Genomic DNA, 18930 nt, shown 5'->3' with positions numbered 1-18930 from the left:
CATTTGCTGAAGTATCACCTTACTGTATCAAAGGAGAAAACTGAGTTTTCGAGAGGTTAAAGTCCAAGGTCACACAGCAGGGGGTGGAGCTGAAAAGAGAGTGGGCTGTTTGATTCTAGTGCCTGTGCTCTTAAATACTACACTTTATCTCCTCTGCGTACTCAGTGTGGAGAGAGCACTTAAAACATCGAGGCTGATGGCTGATGACATGCATAAGCTATACCCAGGGTCAGATAATGACATTTAAAGGTGAGAAAGGCAGCGGTTTTATTCTGAGGACTCAACAGCTTTCTCAGGCGTGCTGTTGGCTGTAGGTGAAGGGGAAACTGAAGATGTGGCGTGATAAGACCACAGTGCACGCGTGTCATGCCTTCTGTGCTCAAGCCTGACGGCCATGCAGCCACATGCTTCCACATTTCTCAGCTGCTCAATAGATACCTCTGTGTGCTCAACAGCTCTTTGGCTACATGATGCTATCACAGAATTGTTTAAGGACGACTAAATAGGACAGCCCACCTGGAAATGCAGCTATTGTCGCAGGTGTCCTTGCAAAGCTTGGAACTGTGAAAAGGGACAATGCCTCGGGTGCAATATGGTTCTCTGACTAATATTTGCTTGGTTTTCATCTTTCATGCTGTATTTAAAGATTCAACTGTACAACCAATATCTCAGCTAAAGAGAAACTCACGCCTATTCTTTTACTTGGAAATGTCTAGAGTGGTCCCACTCTAAGCCCCACTGAGGAAGGACTGGGTGACCCTGCGGATGCAGACTGAAGACATGCAGCCCCAAGGTAGCGTACCTCGTTTTCTGTCCACCTCTGTCCATTCATCTACACGAAGCATATAAAAAGAAAACACCAGTTCATGAAGCAAGAATGTTATTTTCAACGAGGCTTTAAAAATACCACTTCCAACAATCTGGCTTACGAAGCTTTCTGTTTCATGTTTGGGTTAATGTTTAATGCAAACACTCTGCCTTCCATTTGAAGCTTTTTAAAGGCTGATGGATAAATGACAAGTTCCAAAAAAGCCCTAGGGAGGCTGTATCTTATAGAGGGTGGTCCAGGAGGAGAGGAAGCTCAGGAGGATGAAATAACCTGGGGTTTACCTTGAAAGGTTCAAGAAGCCATCCACTCTAACGCTCTGAGAGTAGACATCTTTCAAAATAAGCCTTTTAAAAACACTAACTTCCACAAGGAAGAATAATCCTGAGAACAGGACAGAAAGAATTTTCTTTCTTTACAACCTGATTCTCTTATTAATGCAAGAGTTCTCTTTCTAGAACTACTCAGAACTACTCACTACCTACAGAACTACTCATATTAAAAAAAAACAAAAACTAGAAATATAAATTAACAGAAAAAAACTGTTTCTGATTTACCTTTTATACAGAGAGGTATGACTTCCATGTAAAAAGAGGGAAATAATGATGGGACCACTGTACAGAAAGCTCCTGAGGACAAAGGTAGACAGGGAAATACCAAGAAGAGACCAAATAAGGAAAAATGTACTTGGCTAGGGAGAAGGCACTGGCGAGCCACTCCAGTACTCTTGCCTGGAAACTCCCATGGACAGAGGAGCCTGGTAGGCTGCAGTCTATGGGGTCGCGAACAGTCGGACATGACTGAGCGACTTCACTTTAACTTTTCACTTTCAAGCATTGGAGAAGGAAATGGCAACCCACTCCAGTGTTCTTGCCTGGAGAATCCCAGGGACAGGGGAGCCTGGTGGGCTGCCGTCTATGGGGTCGCACAGAGTCGGACACGACTGACATGACTTAGCAGCAGCGGCAGAGAAATCTGCGAGAATCATGACCCTTTAATGGGCTGAGACCTGGCTCTACTGTTTACTGGCTGTATAACTTCAAGCAGCTTGTGTAATCTCAGTTTCTTCATCTGTGAAATGGGGATCATAATTGCACCCACCCAGTAGATTGTTGGGATAAAATAGACACATCAAACACTTATCCAACTTCTCTCCTAGTTCTGCTTTCTCTACTTCAGAATTTTGGGCGCCACCCACAAAGGCTCGTGATGAGCCTTTTTTTTTCTTTCCTTGATTTTTTGGGAGAGATTTCAATCTAAAACCACTCATGGATAAACAGAGTTCTACCCACAACCACATTTGAAAATCATTTTGTAGTTTGGTGTATTTTGGGAACATTTGCACTAAATTGTTTGAGAAGTGACTCCTGAGGTTATAACATGCATGCTGCTGCTGCTGCTAAGTCGCTTCAGTCGTGTCCAACTCTGTGCGACCCCATAGACGGCAGCCCACCAGGTTCCGCCGTTCCTGGGATTCTCCAGGCAAGAACGCTGGAGTGGGTTGCCATTTCCTTCTCCAATGCTTGAAAGTGAAAAATGAAAGTGAAGTCGCTCAGTCATGTCCAACTCTTCGAGACCCCATGGACTGCAGCCTACCAGGCTCCTCCGTGCATGGGATTTTCCAGGCAAGAGCACTGGAGTGGGGTGCCATCGCCTTCTCTGAATTAGCATATATGTGCCTTCAGTACGCAATGCCCACAGCTCCTAAGAGACCCTCCTGAAAGCACAGCGAGTGCCATGTCCTGACTAGCCACAAAGGGTTCTGACTAGCCACAAAGGGTTCCTACTGCGGGGTCAGACTCCCCTGGGAAAATTCACCATCTTTCTCCCACAGAGTTACAGGGTTCTGGAGAGAAAACACTGGGGAAGCAGCACCAAGACTCTCGCCTTCTTTGAGCAGATGCTGGCTGCTTTGGCATAATGTCCACATCTGTCATTTCAGGGCATTTATTTTACAGGTGGTCTTCCCTGATAGGCTCGTGGGAATTCACAGAGATAGAGCTGCAACCCTTTTGAAGGTGTGTTTGGCAACAGAGGGGGTGCCAGGGGCTCACCAACCCTAAGGGAGAGTGATTACCTGCTGCTAACCAAAAAAAAAGAGCCGGCGAACACATGCCCAGGGCTACCAGGAACACCTGCAGGCAGCGTTGTTCAGCTCCAGCAGAGGTCGCTGTCGAGCTGTGTGTGCTCCTGGCCCTCTTCCTTCTGAGGATCCCGGAAGGTGAAGAAGGATGACGTGTTTGTGACAATTCCACTTTACTTATATTTTGAGTGGGAGGTAGGCTCAAGGCTTATCCAGAGCTTCCTGTGAAATTGGAACTATAAAAATAAATATAGTATCTCACAGCACTCGGTTGCTCAGTACTCCTCTGTAATCTGCATATCTTGGGAAAATCACTTAATAGCCCCATGCCTTAGTTTCCCCTTCTGTCAAATGAGGAAGGCAAACAAATGGTAAGAGGGCCTTGCTTGTGAGTATTTGTAAGAGTGAGTGAGTGAAAGTTGCTCAGTCGTGTCTGACTCTTTGCAACTCCATGGACTATACAGTCGATGGAATTCTCCAGGGCAGAATACTGGAGTGGGTAGCCTTTCCCTTCTCCAGGGGATCTTCCGGGAGTGAGACAAAGGCAACTTTTTATTATTCTGGCAATTGCTTAAACGTGGGACCTCATTCAGTATGCAACAGTCAGAAGTTGCCCCACAGACAGAGCACTTCCTTTCTGTTGAAGGCTAAACTAGAGCGAGCTGCCTTCTGGGGAGAAACTGCAAGATCGGCCCTGGACTTAAGGGAGTGGGATGGGCTCCAGGAGACCAATTAGTTGTTTAAGACAGTGAAAACTTCTAGAAGAAATACGATTTCCATCCAGAGCTTCAGTGAGGACTAGTTGACTGCTTTGGATCTCACACCCTCTGCCCTGTTTTCTCGTTCTATTTTCTGCATGTCCTCATCAACCAACTACTTTCTGTCATTTCTTTGATGAGACCAGTGGGTACCCTGGATTTTTTTTTCAAGCCTCTCCCTCCCAACCTTCCAACTCCCTCCCCACCCCATTCCCTCCACAAAGATTCTGATGTAGTCCCCTGGAGTGTGGAAGGACAGAGCAGCCGTGAAGGTTGTGGGTGAAGAGTATGAGCTCTAGAGCCTGATGACCTGGGTTCAAATCCATGACTCTTCCTTCTTACCAGTTATGTAAACCTGGGCAAATGGACCTTGCTTTCCCCATCTGTAAAACGGGGATATAGTATTACCTACATGATAGGATAGTTGTGGGGATTAAGGTGTTCAGAGAAGTCCATGGTACATGGTTAAGTGCTTAATAAGTATTTGTTGCTATTGCATCAGGAAGACATATCCCCCAGGTTTAGAATCAGTTACTGGAAAGACTGATCAAAAGCCCTACCTCAGGAGGATGCACAGAAGGGCTGCATGAGGCTCTGCCCAGCACCTCAATGGCATCTGACACAAGTCGACGGTGGAGGGAAAGTGTGTGAACATGAATTACGGAAGATGGCTGGAACTCCCTGAGGCTGTCCCAAGCAAACCCAGGACTGCAGCTCCTGAACATAAAGGAAGCCAGTCCCTTAGTATAATCACAGGGTCTTGCCCAGACCGCCTCTTGAAAGACCACACCTGCGACTCATTGTGTTAAACATGTTAAGTTCATCACCTCATTCGATCTTTACAATGTCACTGTGAGGTATATTTTATTATTCCCCTTCTATGGAGAAAGAAACAGGCATACAGAGTTTACACTCCAAGGTCATACAACTAGTTAAATGCCAAAGCTGGAATTGGGAACCATATCTGTATGACTCCAGACAGCTGGAGTGCTAATGTATCCTGCCTTCCAAGACTGCAGACCACTAGTCCAAGCACTACCTATCAGCTCACTGGTGCCAAAAGCCTAAAGGAAATCACATAACATAGCACAAGGAAAACAGAACCCTCTTGAGGGAAAAACGGCAATGTAATATCAAACAGTAGTTCAACAAACGTTTACTGAGCACTAGTTTATTCAGTTGCAGGCATGATGCTAGGCGCTGGAGTACAAAGGTGAATAAGACAATCGCGTTGGGGAGACAGACACATATGCAGACCATTGCAGTATAACATGGCTAGCGATAAGGTTGAGGCGGGGCACAGATCTGGTATGGGAGTATGTGCAGGCCGTTTCCCATGTGGAGATGAGGAGATGATTCTTAAGCTGAATAATGTAGGATGGAAGGGAAGTGACTAGCATGGAAATGGGAGCGTTGGGGTAGAATGGGAATTACCAGCATGGAAACATGAGTGAGCATGCTTTAAATGGAGACCTACAAGCAGTTTGGTATTAAGATACACAGCAGGAGGCAGGCAGCGGTGGAAGCTGGGACTGCAGAGGTGGACAGGGGGTCAGATCAGGAAGGTCCCTGAAACGCCCTGCCAACGACTTGGCCTCCATCCAGACAGCAGTGGGAAGCTGACAAAGGGTTTTAAATAGCAAGGTGTACGGACAGATTCAAATGTTAGAATGCTCACTGGCAGCAGCGTACAGAATTAATGGAGGGGGTATGCTATAGGGAGCTCTTTCTCTTTATGCATGGACTTGGACTCAATTGAACAGATACAACAGTAAACATCTGCATTTGTACGCTGAACATCAATTGACATACGGAGACTGCTGGAGACAGTAAATATTTGAATCAGCGGCGATGTCAGTTACCTTTATACCAACTTTCCTTTCTCTATCTTCAAATACAGTATTTCCTTCATACTTAATCCCAGGAAACTTAGTGAAAACAGCTGTTGGTTGAGAAGGAGAGAAAAAGGGTGGCAGAGAGTTCTGGGTGGCCATTTCTCTATGGTTAGATGTGGTGTGTATGGGAGGCAGATTTTGCATTTTAGAAACTCTCATATAATTATTTCCACAACTGCATTCTCTCCAAACAATTGTGAAGGAAAAAGACAACCTTCTTATATTTTCTTATTTATCCATGTTATTTCAGATGCCCACCTTTCTAGAAATAGCTTCTGAACTTAGCAAGACTGGCCTGCGGTTTGTGAAGGAGGATACTGCACAGAGGAATGGAGACTCAGAAGGTTCCCTGGGGGGAAAGAGGATGCTCCGACTAGCAGTGTGCCACCAGGGGTGGGGCACTGGGACGCTCATATTTGGGAGGGATCAATTGTCAAGAGAGATTGGGAAACCATCTCCAGTTTAAGGGGATGAGTAAATGGGGGGAGGTCAGGTACCCTCATAATACTCAATGAGGGTATTAAATCTCTCTGTGGTGAAACGATCTTTTGGCGACTGTGCTGACGAGGGGTTCTGCCTGGATGGGGCTGTGGGTTATGAAAGAGGTCCCCGGCTATGAGAGCGCAGAGTGCAGGGGTGCTGGTCAATCTGTAAAGGCGCTTGGCTATAGCGGTCTGGCTGAGGGGGTCGGGGCTGGCTGTGCGGGCCGGGAGCCTCTCACCTTTGCGGGCCTTGTCTCCGGGAATGTTCTGGGCCCGCAGCCGCTGGTCCAGGATGTAAAGCATCTCCCCGCCCAAGTTCAGGAAGAGCAGCGGTAGCGTCCGCATGGACATGGTGCCGGAAAACCAGCGCGTCTGGTACAGAGCCTCCAGGTTTAGTAGCCAGAGGCCTGGAGGTCCCGCAGCCGCGTCCCCGAAGCCCGGTTGCTAGGCGACGCGGCAGGCGGCAAAGAAGGCCAATCACCAGGCCGTTTGTTGGGAGGCACCCGGGGGCGAGCGCGTCCTGGGCGGGGCAGCGAAGACCTACGGGGTTGATTGGACGGAGCCCTGCCGGCCTATGGCCCAGAGCGCCGGTTTTGAATTTCTTAAGACCCGGAGGGTGGGCGAGGATCGGCAGGGTGGCCACCCTTTCCCCGCCAGGGCGGAGTGCTCACGTGCCCCTAAAGGAGGAAAATGAAAGTGTTTGCCGCCTCATTCCTGGCGGACTCTTAGTGACCCTGTGGACTGTAGCCCGCCAGGCTCCTCTGTCCATGGGATTTTTCCAGGCAAGAATACTGAAGTGGGTAGCCAGTCCCTTCTCCAGGGATCTTTCCCATCCGGATCGAACTCAGATCTCCTGCATTGCAGGCAGATTTACCCTCTGATCCACAAAACCCAAGCCAAACTCTTTTAGAGCAGACTGTGGGCAGACAGGCCTGTTGTTGTTAAGTAATTTTTAATATGATCATCACATTAGCTTCAAAATTATTTATATCATGTAATTTTACCAACAAAAGCCAAAACACAATTTTCAAATTAAATCAGATTTTCCATTCTAATAGACTTTCTCAGTAAGTTCAAAGGAATTGGCAGATTCGTGATCCTGACAAATATGAGAATCATTTGATTCAGTTTGGTTAGAAGTCAATTCTTTTATACCTTTGTTATGGGAAGCACTGAAACCACCCACCCTGGCCAGGCACCACAGGTAGCCATTTGCATGTTGTTTTTCTGCAGGAGGTCCTGGTAAGGAACAGGGAACTAATAAGCCTCCACCAACCAAAAGAGTTCAGGAAAGGTCAAAAGGAGACACCATCTGACCACTTCCCAGAATCTTTCTGGCATCCATCTTGGCTGAACAAGGCATGCGCCACCAGGAAGGACTCTGAGTCAGAATGATTGGCTAAGGACAACCCGGAAACTAATCCCATCACCATAAAACCCGAGACTGCAAGCCATGTGACAGAGCTGTTCTCCTGGATTCCCTTACCCTACTGCTCTCCACCTGGCTGCCCTTTCCCAATAAAATCTCTTACTTTGTCAGCACATGTGTCTCCTTGGACAATTCATTTCCGAGTGTTAGACAAGAGCCCAGTTTTGGGCCCTGGAAGGGGTCCCCCTTCCTGCAACACCTTTGTAGGTGGTGGTTTGCTGGTTTAGTTGCCAAGTCACGTCCTACTCCTGTGACCCCATAGTCTGTAGCCCAGCAGGCTCCTCTGTCCCTGGGTTTCTCCAGGCAAGAATACTGGAGTGGGTTGACCTTTTCTTCTCCAGGCTGACCTGGGTTTGAATCCCTGCTCTGCAGTTTCCTTGCTGTGTGACTTGGGGCAGTTGTTTTGAACCTCGGCTTCCTCACACTGGAAAATGGAGGGGACAGCCATCTCCCCATGTTGCGGAGAGGAATCACTGAAATCATGCAAAATGCCAGGCAAGCCCTCAGCAAAATGGTAACTTTCAGGTGGGGGATGTACCAGAGGTCCTTGAATTATTTGCATTTCCTCCCTAAAAGCCACATGGCATGAAGCCCCTTGTTTCATGCACCGGGAAGCAAGCCAGGCCTGTTCAGGGTGCATGCTGTGCGCTCCAAAGCTCCCGCACGGTTAAGCAGGCCTACCGTCCACTTCTCTGTTTTGAGGGCCGTGACCACGTTCTTCATCTTCATCTGGAGCTCCGGGATCACCTTCTCATCATCTGCTGTTTTTATGTTTTTACTTTGATAAGCAACCATTTCTGTAAATTTCAGTGCTTCTAAAACCTACTAATCATCTTCCCCTCCAGCCGCTCAGACTTGAAACCTGAGCGTGGTTTTCCAGGTCCCTCCCCCTGGGTCTTACTATCATTCACCAATTCTGCTTTTCCCACCAAAATCGTTCTCACATTTCTTTCTTTTTGTCTGCATTACCGTGTTTCTCCATATTAACTGCTCTTTTCTCACTTCCACAGGCCTGGCTGCTAGGCTAAATTTCAGAAGACACCTGTCAGGCTTTCGGCATGACATCCCTTTGGTGGCTTTCTACTCTTTGGCAGAACACAGGTGAAATGCCTTTGTGAGGCATTCAAGCCTGTACACTCTGGCTCTAACTGCCTTTCCAGAGACCTCTTCTGCACTCCCTTAATACTTCGTAATCCAGTTGAACTCAAACTCATTAGCGTCATCTTCTCTTTGGAGCATCACCTCCTCTTACTGATAACCACACCCACCACTGCAAAGTCTTCCCTTAACATATAAGCTCAAGTCTTTCCCACACCTTCTGGAGTCCACTTTCCTTCCTTTCAAAGCCGAGGTTTTATGAGAATAGTCTACTCTTGTAACCTCAATTTCCCCCATCATCATCACCCACTTCATTGCCATTGGATTCAGCTCTCTCCACTCCACTGAAACTGCTTCATCATGAAGAATTTTTGGTGCTTAACTGACATCTCAGCGGATACTATACAGTGATTGAAAGCTAGCAGCCCAGGGCTTTGATTTGATCTTGGCTGGTCTGTGCACTGTCTTAAAAGGGACTATAACTAGGATGGGACTGTAATGAGCAGCTTAGCATCATTATCTTACTCTTGGCCTTCATGTATTATGCTATCTGCCTGGTTGCTAAAAGCATTTGAGTTTGTTTCAGTGTAGTTTCCTCCCAGAGCTTCTCAGACCACTTTTCCCCGTAGACAGTGTGGTATCATGAACAGAACATGGGCTTTCGAGTCAAGACAGATGCGGGCTTGAATTCTTGCCTGTCTCTAACTAGCTGTGTGAATTTGGACAAATTGCCTGAGTCTCAATTCTCTTATGGTAAGATGAGGATAGTTATGCCAATATGGCAGTGGGGTTGGCAGGGGGGAAGTTTGGTAAAGGTGGCTTTAAAGATTACATGAGTTAATGTGACTAATGCAACATTTAAAACAATGCCTTTCCTGTAGAACCTGTTCCATGAATCTGTGAATGTGTTCTTTTCTTGCCTTCTTCTCCAGCATAGCATCTCCAAAGTAGCTGTGTCTACTCACGTCCTGTCCCATAACAGGCATTCTCTCCTATTCCTGGAGGTGGTATCTGACCCTTTCATCTCACTTCTGATTCCTCAGGACCCCAGGCCCTCTGTTCCACCCTCATGTCACCTTCCCCTTGACCTCAGCTGTTCCTCCTGACTCAGGATATGCCCTCAGAAATCATCCTTCCCATCTGGACACGGTCCTGTTTTCTTCACTCACATTCCCTCCCTGAGCAATTTCACTCACACCCATGGCTTCAGTCACCTTAAAGTAACTCCAAAACCTGGCTCTGGTTTCCAGCTGCTCTTTTGGACATCACTATAATGCACCTTCCTTTCTTTCTGGCTTCCTTTCTCGCTCAGCATGATATCTGGTCTTTCCCCCAGTGTTATGGACTGAATATTTGTTCTTCCCAAATTCAAAGGTTGAAACCCTAACCCTACCCCTCAATGTGATGGTATTTGGAGATGGGGTCTTTAGGTGGTCATGAAGTGAGGTCATGAGGGTAGAGCCCTCATGAGGGGATTAATGCCCTTATTAGAATAACTTTTCTTCTCCTTGGAAGAAAAGTTATGACCAACCTGGACAGCATATTAAAAAGCAGAGACATTACTTTGCCAACAAAAGTCCGTCTAGTCAAGGCTATGGTTTTTCCAGTAGTCATGCATGGATGTGAGAGTTGGACTATAAAGAAAGCTGAGCACCAAAGAATTGATGCTTTTGAACTGTGGTGTTGGAGAAGACTCTTGAGAATCCCTTGGACTGCAAGGAGACCCAACCAGTCCATCCTAAAGGAAATCAGTCCTAAATATTCATTGGAAGGACTGATGCTGAAGCTGAAACTCCAATACTTTAGCCTCCTGATGCAAAGAAGTGACTCATTTGAAAAGACCCTGATGCTGGGAAAGATTGAAGGCAGGAGAGGGGGATGACAGAGGGTGAGATGGTTGAATGGCATCACCGACTCAATGGACACGAGTTTGAGTGGACTCCCGGGAGTTGGTGATGGACAGGGAGGCCTGACGTGCTGCAGTCCACGGGGTTGCAGAGTTGGACACGACTCAGTAACTGAACTGAGAAGGGCAAAAGCAATCTCTTCTCCTTCTCTCTCTCCCCACTTTCCTGCCTCCCTCCACATGTGAGGACATAGTCAGGATGTGGCCATCTACAAGCCTGGAAGAGATTCCTCATCAGAAACCAAATCAGCCTGCACCTGGGTGTTGGAATTGCTGGCCTCCAGAACAGAAAATAAATCTGTTAAGCCACTCAGTTTACGGTACTTTAAAACAGCAGCCTGAACAGACTAATACACCCCCAAAGCTCTGTATTATCTGGTTTCTGCTAACTCCTCTGACCTCATCTCTTCCTACTCTTCTCTTTGCTGGCTCAGCTTTAGTCACACTGTCTTCTTTGGGTTTTTCAAACATACTAAGCATACTCAGGCTTCAAGGCCGTGGCACTTGAATTGGTGTAAACGAGTGTGCTTTGTGGGGAGTTGTCCGTAATGCCCCAGAATTTATAAGCCATGTTTTGTACCTGTGCAGTTTTAGGGACAGACTTTTATCAGATTCTCAGTCTGAACACCAACACCCCTGCCTCCCCGCAGTTAATCGCTCTGATCTCTCCTCGTCCTGTCCGGCTCTACACTGCTGCTGTTGATCTAGTGGAAACACAGACTGTTATCATCACTCCTTCCCAGCCAGCACATGAAGCCTCGCAGAGCCCGGCTGGAGCCTACCTGTCAGGCTGTGTGTCCAGTTCTGCTGCTCTTTTGAGTGCCGCACACGCTCGTACACTTGTCTTTGCACTTGCAATCCCTCCTGCCTGGGACGCCCTCCCTCCCCACTCCCGCCTGGTGAACGGCCCCTCATCCTTCAGGCAGCTGCTTAGAGGCGGTCGGACACTGGCCTCCTCACCCCGCGGCCAGGCAGCCTTGCCTCCTCTGTGCCACCGTGTACTCGGTCTCGCCTCCACTGAACGGCCCCTGGAAGACGGGGTTGTTTACCCGAGTGTGTGTGAGGTGTGTGATCAGAATGTGTCCCGTGGTGCCTGAGGGCAGGGACTCTGCCTCTGACACCCCAGAATCCCAGAGCTGCGTGAATGAGTGAATTCCTCCTTGTCCCAGGCCACAAGGAGCCCCACCTTCTCTACTGTTATTCTTCAAGGGAGCAAGACGTGACTTTATCAACATTTATTGGGTTTCTTTGATTGCCTCTGATCTGGCTTCAGAAGGGCTCTCTGGGTTCCTCTGGCCTTGTTTCTGGACTGCTGCAGCTGCAGTTTTTAAGGCCCTTTTTTGCTTCTTCAGCTTTTGAACCTCTTGGAAAACCTGGGGATAAGAGGGGATGGGATAAGCCTTTGTAATACTATGCAAAACTGCAGACTCGAAGCAGCTGGGGTGGGGAATGACTCCCTCAGATGGTCACCCCAGCCCTTCTCCATGGACTTGGTGACCTGGGAACCACAAGGCCTCAGGCCCAGCTCCACGCCTTGCTCAGACTCAGACGACCCCTCCCTCTGCTCTCGCCACCACAGTCCTAGAGTGGGACCAACCAAAGCAGCAGTTCTGAATCGTACCCGAATGCACAGAGCCTTCTTAGTTGCCAAGCGTCGGTGGATTTTCCGGTGGTACGGAGGGGGAAAGGTGTACTCAATCCCCAGCTCCTTACATGTCTTCTCAAAGACAGGATAGTTGGTCTTGCGGAGGTTTTTGAGCATCTTTTGCCTCTTGTCAATGCTCATCAGCAGATAGCGCTTGTGGGCTTTGTCCTGTATGAGAATTGGTACTACTTTGAGTATTATGTAAATAAGTGGGTGCCACTTCACAGAAACAAAGCATGATCATTTTACCATGGCACTGAAACAATCTTAGGCAAATATCAGTGCAACTCTGAGCCAGGCAGTGTCACTCCCATTTTACAGATGGGAAAATAAAGGCTCAAAGATGTTAACTGATTCATTAAAGATTTCAGAACTGTGCTGGGTCAGGACCTTGTGTGAGGTCAGTCTGGAATCCAAGTCTGGTGGTCAGACTCCACATCTCATGCTCTTTCCCCTCCACCCACCCACTCAGCCTCTCCACAGCTCAGCACACTGTCAGCTGGGGTGGGAGGAGGGAAGGCCAAGGAAGACCCCTGCCCGCAGACAAACACTGCTTCCTCAGTTGGGTTGGTGTCCATACTCCAACTCTGAGCTCATGGAACAGCTCAACTAGCTTCAGGGAAGAGAGGTGCCAGGTGTGGAGCCAGACCAGTTTGTGTTAACAACTGTGTGTTTATTAAAAATACCAGCAATTGCTTCATTACAGCAGCTCTGCATCCGACACTGTGCTGAGATCTGGCAGACCGGTTAGGAATGTGGGTCTGCAGCAAGACCACCAAGTTTCAAGTCCCAGCACAGCATTTCCTAGTGGTGTGCCTGCAGGGGTAACTTAATCATGCCCCACCTAGATTATTCGTCCATACAATGTGCTACAAAGAAGAGTTATGAGGGTTAAATGAACTGGTGCACATACAGTATTTAGTATGGGGCCTATAAATAAGGCCTCAGGTTGGCTGCCATTATATTCATACAGTCCTTGCAATCCTCTCAGAAGGTACTGATTCAGTCCCCATTTGACAGACAGGAGAACTGAGGCTTGGACAAGTAACTTCCTGAGACCCACAGCTAGTCAAGTGGCGGTGGCAGAGCTGAGTTTTGAACCCAGGCCAATCTGACCCCACTCATACACTCAGCAACTACTGAGCGCCCCTGTGTGCCACACACTGTGCTCTTGCTCTGACGTTTGTGTTCTTCTTGACCATTAACAAACCTCAGCCCGCCCTGTAAGGCTCCCTTGTCTCCCCCGGAGGCGGGAGGGAAGTGCGTTTCCCACTGCAGCTGAGGGGTGGGTGCTCTGCTGCTCTGGCCACCCGGCTGCTCAAGTTGCTTCTCCGGACCCGGAGCCCCTCAGTGCTCAGGCGCCTCTCCCCACAGCTGCTGACGTTTAGCTCTGAGTGAGGCCCAGGGGTTACCTTTTGATGTTTCTGCATGTGTTCTTCGTAACTGCGGATCTTGACAGTCAAGGCAACAACTGAAACCACAAACCGCAGAGGATGAGAGACAGGCACAGAGGAAGGAAGGGCCAGACCTCGGTTATGTCCTAAGGCCTCAAGGAATAACAATTACCGAAGCTCCTGTACCGCTCTCCACCATTCCCAGAGCAGTCTGAATTTTAAGAGCTCAAAAGTCTGGAATATCTTGCCTTTAGAATGCAAAGCCTGAGGAAAGGAAGTGCCTTAATCTTATGAAGGTCTCATTGCCAAACCCCAAACCCCCAAATCAGCATTCTTAATGGTAAAACTTTAGAGCATTCCTATTAAATTCAGGCCTTAGTCTGGAATGCCTGCTCTCATGGTTACAGATTCAATACAGCCCCCGAGGTCCTTGCTAAGGCAATAACTGAAGATCCCCAAACTGTCAAGGGTCTCCTCCTTGCCTCTTTCCCCCAGCTGCCATCCTTATCTCTGTGTTTTCACTAATGAGTTTTCAGAATTATCAGCTCCCCATTTATCTCTTAAAGCCTCAGAACATCCTTCCTTCAGGTATCCTCTTGTTTGGCTCAAGCCTGTGTTGCAGAGATAGGGACAAAGGCAAAAGCAGAAGATGGCCCCAAGGAGAGGTTGTCACTACAGAAGGCCCTTCCCGTGTGCAGTACACTGAGTCCTGGGAGCACTGCAGAGAGTGCGGCGGGGACATTGGCCCTGACCACGCGCCCTTTCACATCACCTTAGCCGCAGAGCACAGAGAGGAACAAGCTCCTTAGGAATGTCACCTGAGCTCATATAGAGATATGACTACATCACAGAGCTCAGAAAACAGAGTCCAGTTTTCCTTGGTCCTTCCTGTCTCTCCCTTTATTAAGCCACATCTAATACCAGTGTATATGCAGATGAGGGACCTGAATCCAAGTACCAGCTAGCAGACTATCCTGCACCCCGACTCCCCAAGGGCCCCCCCGACCAACTTTGAGCCTCCAGGGAGCTGGTGTCCTTCGGGTTTTCCACGACCTTGCTCATAAGCTGCTCTTTCTTGATTTTTAGCATTTCCTTCTGTTGAAGATAGAGAGAGAGAATCTGAGAGGTCTGCCACCCACTAAGAACTGGTCCTCAGGCCCCAAGTACAGGGCTGCAGTCACAGGCGACCAGGCCACAGGCTCAGGGACTGACTGCACTCAGCTCCTCAGGTATGGCCTCTGGCCAACTGCATGGCTGCTCACACCTAGGTGAGCCTAAGGCCAATGCCACTGACAAAGAATGTTGGATGAACGTTGCTCACTCATGCGGGCATCAGATTTTTATCGAGTACCTACTGTTTGTCAGGTGCTAAGAGTACAACGAGGAACAAGCTGTACCCTTAGTCCTTGCCCTGGAGATGCTCAGTCTGGGGTACTGACAAGTGGCTCCAGCATGACAGTGGGATAAGCACTCTGACTTGAGAAGCATGGGCTGGGGGTGCTAGCAGGGTAGGAGGGAGTCTCCAGAGGACAGAGAGAGGTCAAAGCTTGGCAGAGGCCACTCACCTTGTTGGCCATTTCCAAAGATATGAGTCTTTTCACAACATCATCAACCCTGTGGGAAAAAACCACAGCAATGAGAGACGGGTGTGGAGGGAAAGGGGGAAGGGGAAGCAATGCTGTCTTCATTTTAGTTTGAAAAGCAAGAATGGTTAAAAATTTCTTTTACAACAGGAGCCTCTCTGGAAGTGGGGTGCCATTTCTCAGGAATTAAAAGTCCGCATGGATCTGATCTGCTAGGCTGAGAACATGCAATGATGTGGTAACAGGAAACTGGGGCTGTCAGCTCAAGTGTTCCAGGTTCACTGCAGGGAGGGCAAAAGAGGATTTCCATTTTAGCTGGGATATGGCTCAGTCTGTCTTGAGACACGCCAATTCTACAGTCATTGTTTCTTTCTCCTGTCACACTGCACTGTGGGAGGGACTGGACGGACTGCCCAGCTCCCACTGCACAGGACAGAGGCTGCACACAGGGGCCTGGTTTTGATGTCTTTCAGCCCTGATTCCCCTTAGAAGCTGTATGACATTGGGGAGTCTGATACTCTACAAAATGGGGACACCATGTCTTCCCTCACAGGATTGAGAGATGCAAGATTTCTACAAAGACCTGTGAGGCACGGTGCCTCCTTGGTATCTAATGGCAGAGGGTCTTTACCCAGAGTATAAAAACAGCAGGCAGGTATGCTCCATCTGGCTCGCCTGCCCACTCACTCTCATCATGCCTGGGCTTCTCTGCCCTGTTTCACAGTCAAGCTTCAGATCCAGCAGGTATCTCCCTCGAAGCCCTCTCCTTGCCAATCCTCCCAGGGCTCTCTGCCTCAGGAGATTTCGTCCTGCTTACTTCTCAATTCCAGGGACATTCTGGTAGTCCTTCAGCAGCATGGAAGGGGGCGGGTCATCTTCTTGGCTTTGCTGGACTGTCAAGTGCAAGGATGGAAAACACCCAGAGTCAGCTCTCACTGCCCATCCTCCCGGACTTGGCTCTTCCCATCACCTCTGTCAGAGACATCCAGGGTCTCAAGCAAGGCACTGGTATCTCCGGGTTCAGTTTCTCCTCTGCAAATCTTGTGGGCATCTGCCTTGATATTTCACGCTGGGAGTAGACAGCCTTTCCCAATACCCTGTACTGTGCCTGTGCCTCTCACACACCTGTCTGGCTCTACAGTTATCAGATGTCCCGCTAGGATGGGTCCTCCTGTGGACGGACTGAGTTTGACTCCCTTTGAATCCCCCCCAGTCTGGTCCTGTGGCTCAGCACAGAACAGGCACTCTACAAATACTCGCTGGCTGACTGCATGAATGAAATAAGGGGCTTACTTAAGGAGATGTCTGAAAGGTAAACACCAGATAGAGATCACAAGAAAGCCTCAGCCTTGGTGTGTGCTTGCAGGTAAGGGAGAGGCAAGGCAGAGATCCACTTGTCCTCTCCACTCTGACCCTGCTCTGCCATTACACTAATAATATTAAGCAAGTAATATTAAGATCTAGTAAGAGAAATCTGAACAGCTATGCAGACTGCCTGGGGATGGGAAACCAGGCTCTCCACCTGGGAAGGGCGGACACAAGGCGCTGTATTTTAGGTAAGCCTCGGTAGTGTAAGGCCCCTGCCTCTCAATGGTTCATTTCCACTCACGCCCACTCTAAAAGCTCCTGCTCCCATCCTCCCCTTCTCCTGCCCTTCATGCAGGATCCAGGCCCACGACTTTGTTGCAAGGTGAATGTGGGCTTCTTCGCAGGACCTCTGCACCATCACCCCTCCACGCCTGCCTCTGGGTGGCTCTAAGTAACCACCTCAAGCCTTCCAGGCAATTGAATCTCTCTTCCGCCTCAAGTCGCATCCAGTTCCTACCTGGTTTCTGGGTGGCATATCCGCGGGCAGCCTGGAGGATGAGACCTACGCAAAAAAAAAAAAAAAAAAAAAAAAGGTCGGGGGGGCTTAGGTCCGTCTCCTTCAACAGTCCAGCCGTGATTCTGGTCTATGGCCGTCGCATTACCCTTCCTCTGTGCCGAACCGCCGCCGCATATCTTCGGCACCAGGATACCCCATGTCTCTCCCACCTCACTTCACTTCTTCCCACTCACCACTTTTTCTCCTGCCGCTACACCGTCCCCCAGTAGCCTCTTCCCCCTCATACCCTCTATATCCTCCAAATCCTATTTCTCTACTCTTGCTGTCCGGCTTCTCAGCTCACCTCCAGGACTTGAGGGAAGGTCCCGCTGGACGGAGAGAAGCTTGGCGCACCCTCCGCCCGGCAGCCCGAGGACCGGGGGCTGTGTCACTGCCTGGGTTCGAATCGAACTCAGCGCCCTCCACGCCGCCCTCAGCATGGTGACTTCCGACCCCCAATGGACCCGCGCACGGCCGCGTCGCCTTCGCGGTACGGACTGGGTTACACGGGCGCCGCCATGTTGGCTCCGGCTCGACCAATCGAGTGCAGTTGCGAGACCGGAGCAGATGAGGACCGAGATGATGGATTGACAGGTAGGCCTCCGTGATGACGCGGAGTTGGGTCAAGTGGAGAGGTCTGGTTAGCTATAGCGCTCCAGTACTCTTGCCTGGAAAATCCCGTGGACGGAGGAGCCTGGTAGGCTGCAGTCCATGGGGTCGCTAAGAATCGGGCAGGACTGAGCGACTTCACTTTCACTTTTCACTTTCATGCATTGGAGAAGGAAATGGCAACCCACTCCAGTGTTCTTGCCTAGAGAATCCCAGGGACGGGGGAGCCTGGTGGGCTGCCGTCTATGGGGTCGCTAAGAGTCCGACACGACTAAAGCGACTTAGCAGCAGCAGTAGCAGCAGCAGTAGCAGCAGCAGCAGCAGCTGCAGCAGCGCGAGACTGGAGGGGCTTGGTTGCCTGGCCCTGTTAGTGGCGTGCGGTGCTGTATCAACTCTAATGCCACCTTTTCTTGATCATGCATCCTGCCCTTAATCCCACTCCAGTTTCCTGACGAGTTATCCTAAGGGCTTCCCGTGGGCCTGTCAGTGGTCTTCTTCCCCCGACCTAGAATTTCCATCCCCTCTCTCCCTCTCCCCGGAGAGTGCAGGATGGGGCCCCTAAGAACTGCTGGGTTTCAGCCTCTTCTCGGGCAGCATTGCAGCGTGGTGACTGAGGTCGGTGATTTTGGACAGCTGGAATCCTAGCTCAGCTGTTTGCTGGCTGTGCCACTGTGGGCAAGTCACTCAACTTTTCTGGGCTCCAGTGTACTTACTCCATGATATGGGGGTGGTAATAACAGTATCTTTATTTTAGGTTGTTAGAGGGTTAACTGAGACAGTTGTGTGCAAAGCACCAGGAGTATAGTAAGTATTCAAGAAATATTAGTTTTGATATTTGTGAAATGAGGGGTATAAGGACAAATGCCAGCTTCACAGATGGCTAAGTGGTAAAGAATCTGCCTGCTGGAGTTGCAGGAGACAGATACCCTGGAGGAGGAAATGACAACCCACTCCAGTAGTCTTGCCTGGAGAAGCCCGTGGACAGAGGAGCCTGGTGGGCTACAGTCCATGGGGTTGCAAAGAGTCAGACATGACTGAGCCACTGAGCATGCAGGCATGGACAAATGCCAATTAAAAGTAGGAAAAATATACCTTAATTTCCCCCAGTACAAAAAAGAGAAAGACTCTCCTCCTCTTTGCTTTTCTTAAAGCATTTACTTTAGAAAACATGTAACTGAATTCTTTTTCTGCCCTTTTGAGATGCATGTAAATCTTTTTAAAGCTATATAGGCCTCTTGCCAGTTTTACCACTCAGGGATGTCTTTCTCAGGACCTGGGAGTGGTCTGTTTGAAATGTAATTATTAAGAAAGATAGAGCCCTTGTCTCCCAGTTTCTTTGGAAGAGCAGGAGCTGGTCT

At 49.1% G+C, this 18930-nt stretch overlaps 2 protein-coding genes across 4 annotated transcripts in view; both read right to left on the bottom strand.

The window, feature by feature from the left end:
- OSCP1 (organic solute carrier partner 1) overlaps positions 1-6512 on the bottom strand; it is a 33643-nt gene extending 27131 nt beyond the window's left edge. The window contains exons 1-2 of one of the 2 annotated variants that reach the window (XM_015465943.3): positions 6284-6512; positions 803-832 (exon numbers count right to left, since the gene is read on the bottom strand). In XM_015465943.3, the coding sequence (XP_015321429.1) occupies positions 803-832; positions 6284-6395 (142 nt within the window). In that variant the 5' untranslated portion in view covers positions 6396-6512. The remainder of the gene's footprint in view (positions 1-802; positions 833-6283) is intronic. The other variant, NM_001045904.1, reaches the window with a different exon arrangement.
- Positions 6513-11697: 5185 nt separating this feature from the next.
- On the bottom strand, positions 11698-17505 carry MRPS15 (mitochondrial ribosomal protein S15). 2 transcript variants are annotated; one of them, XM_005204683.5, is made up of 8 exons: positions 17268-17505; positions 16925-16969; positions 15917-15992; positions 15082-15130; positions 14527-14611; positions 13535-13593; positions 12099-12290; positions 11698-11850 (listed from the first exon to the last, which is right to left on the bottom strand). In XM_005204683.5, the coding sequence occupies exons 1-8, from the start codon at positions 17401-17403 to the stop codon at positions 11713-11715; spliced, it is 780 nt and encodes a 259-aa protein (XP_005204740.2). In that variant the 5' UTR covers positions 17404-17505; the 3' UTR covers positions 11698-11712. The 2 variants fall into 2 exon arrangements, with proteins under 2 accessions (XP_005204740.2, NP_001179130.3); NM_001192201.3 differs by having other exon boundaries at positions 11699-11850; positions 17277-17403.
- Between the last annotated feature and the right edge of the window lie 1425 nt (positions 17506-18930).

The sequence above is a fragment of the Bos taurus genome, chromosome 3 (assembly GCF_002263795.3).
Source record: "Bos taurus isolate L1 Dominette 01449 registration number 42190680 breed Hereford chromosome 3, ARS-UCD2.0, whole genome shotgun sequence".
NCBI classification, from domain to species: domain Eukaryota; kingdom Metazoa; phylum Chordata; class Mammalia; order Artiodactyla; family Bovidae; genus Bos; species Bos taurus.
Note: the sequence above shows the minus strand (reverse complement) of the source record. Positions and strands in the feature narration are given on the sequence as shown.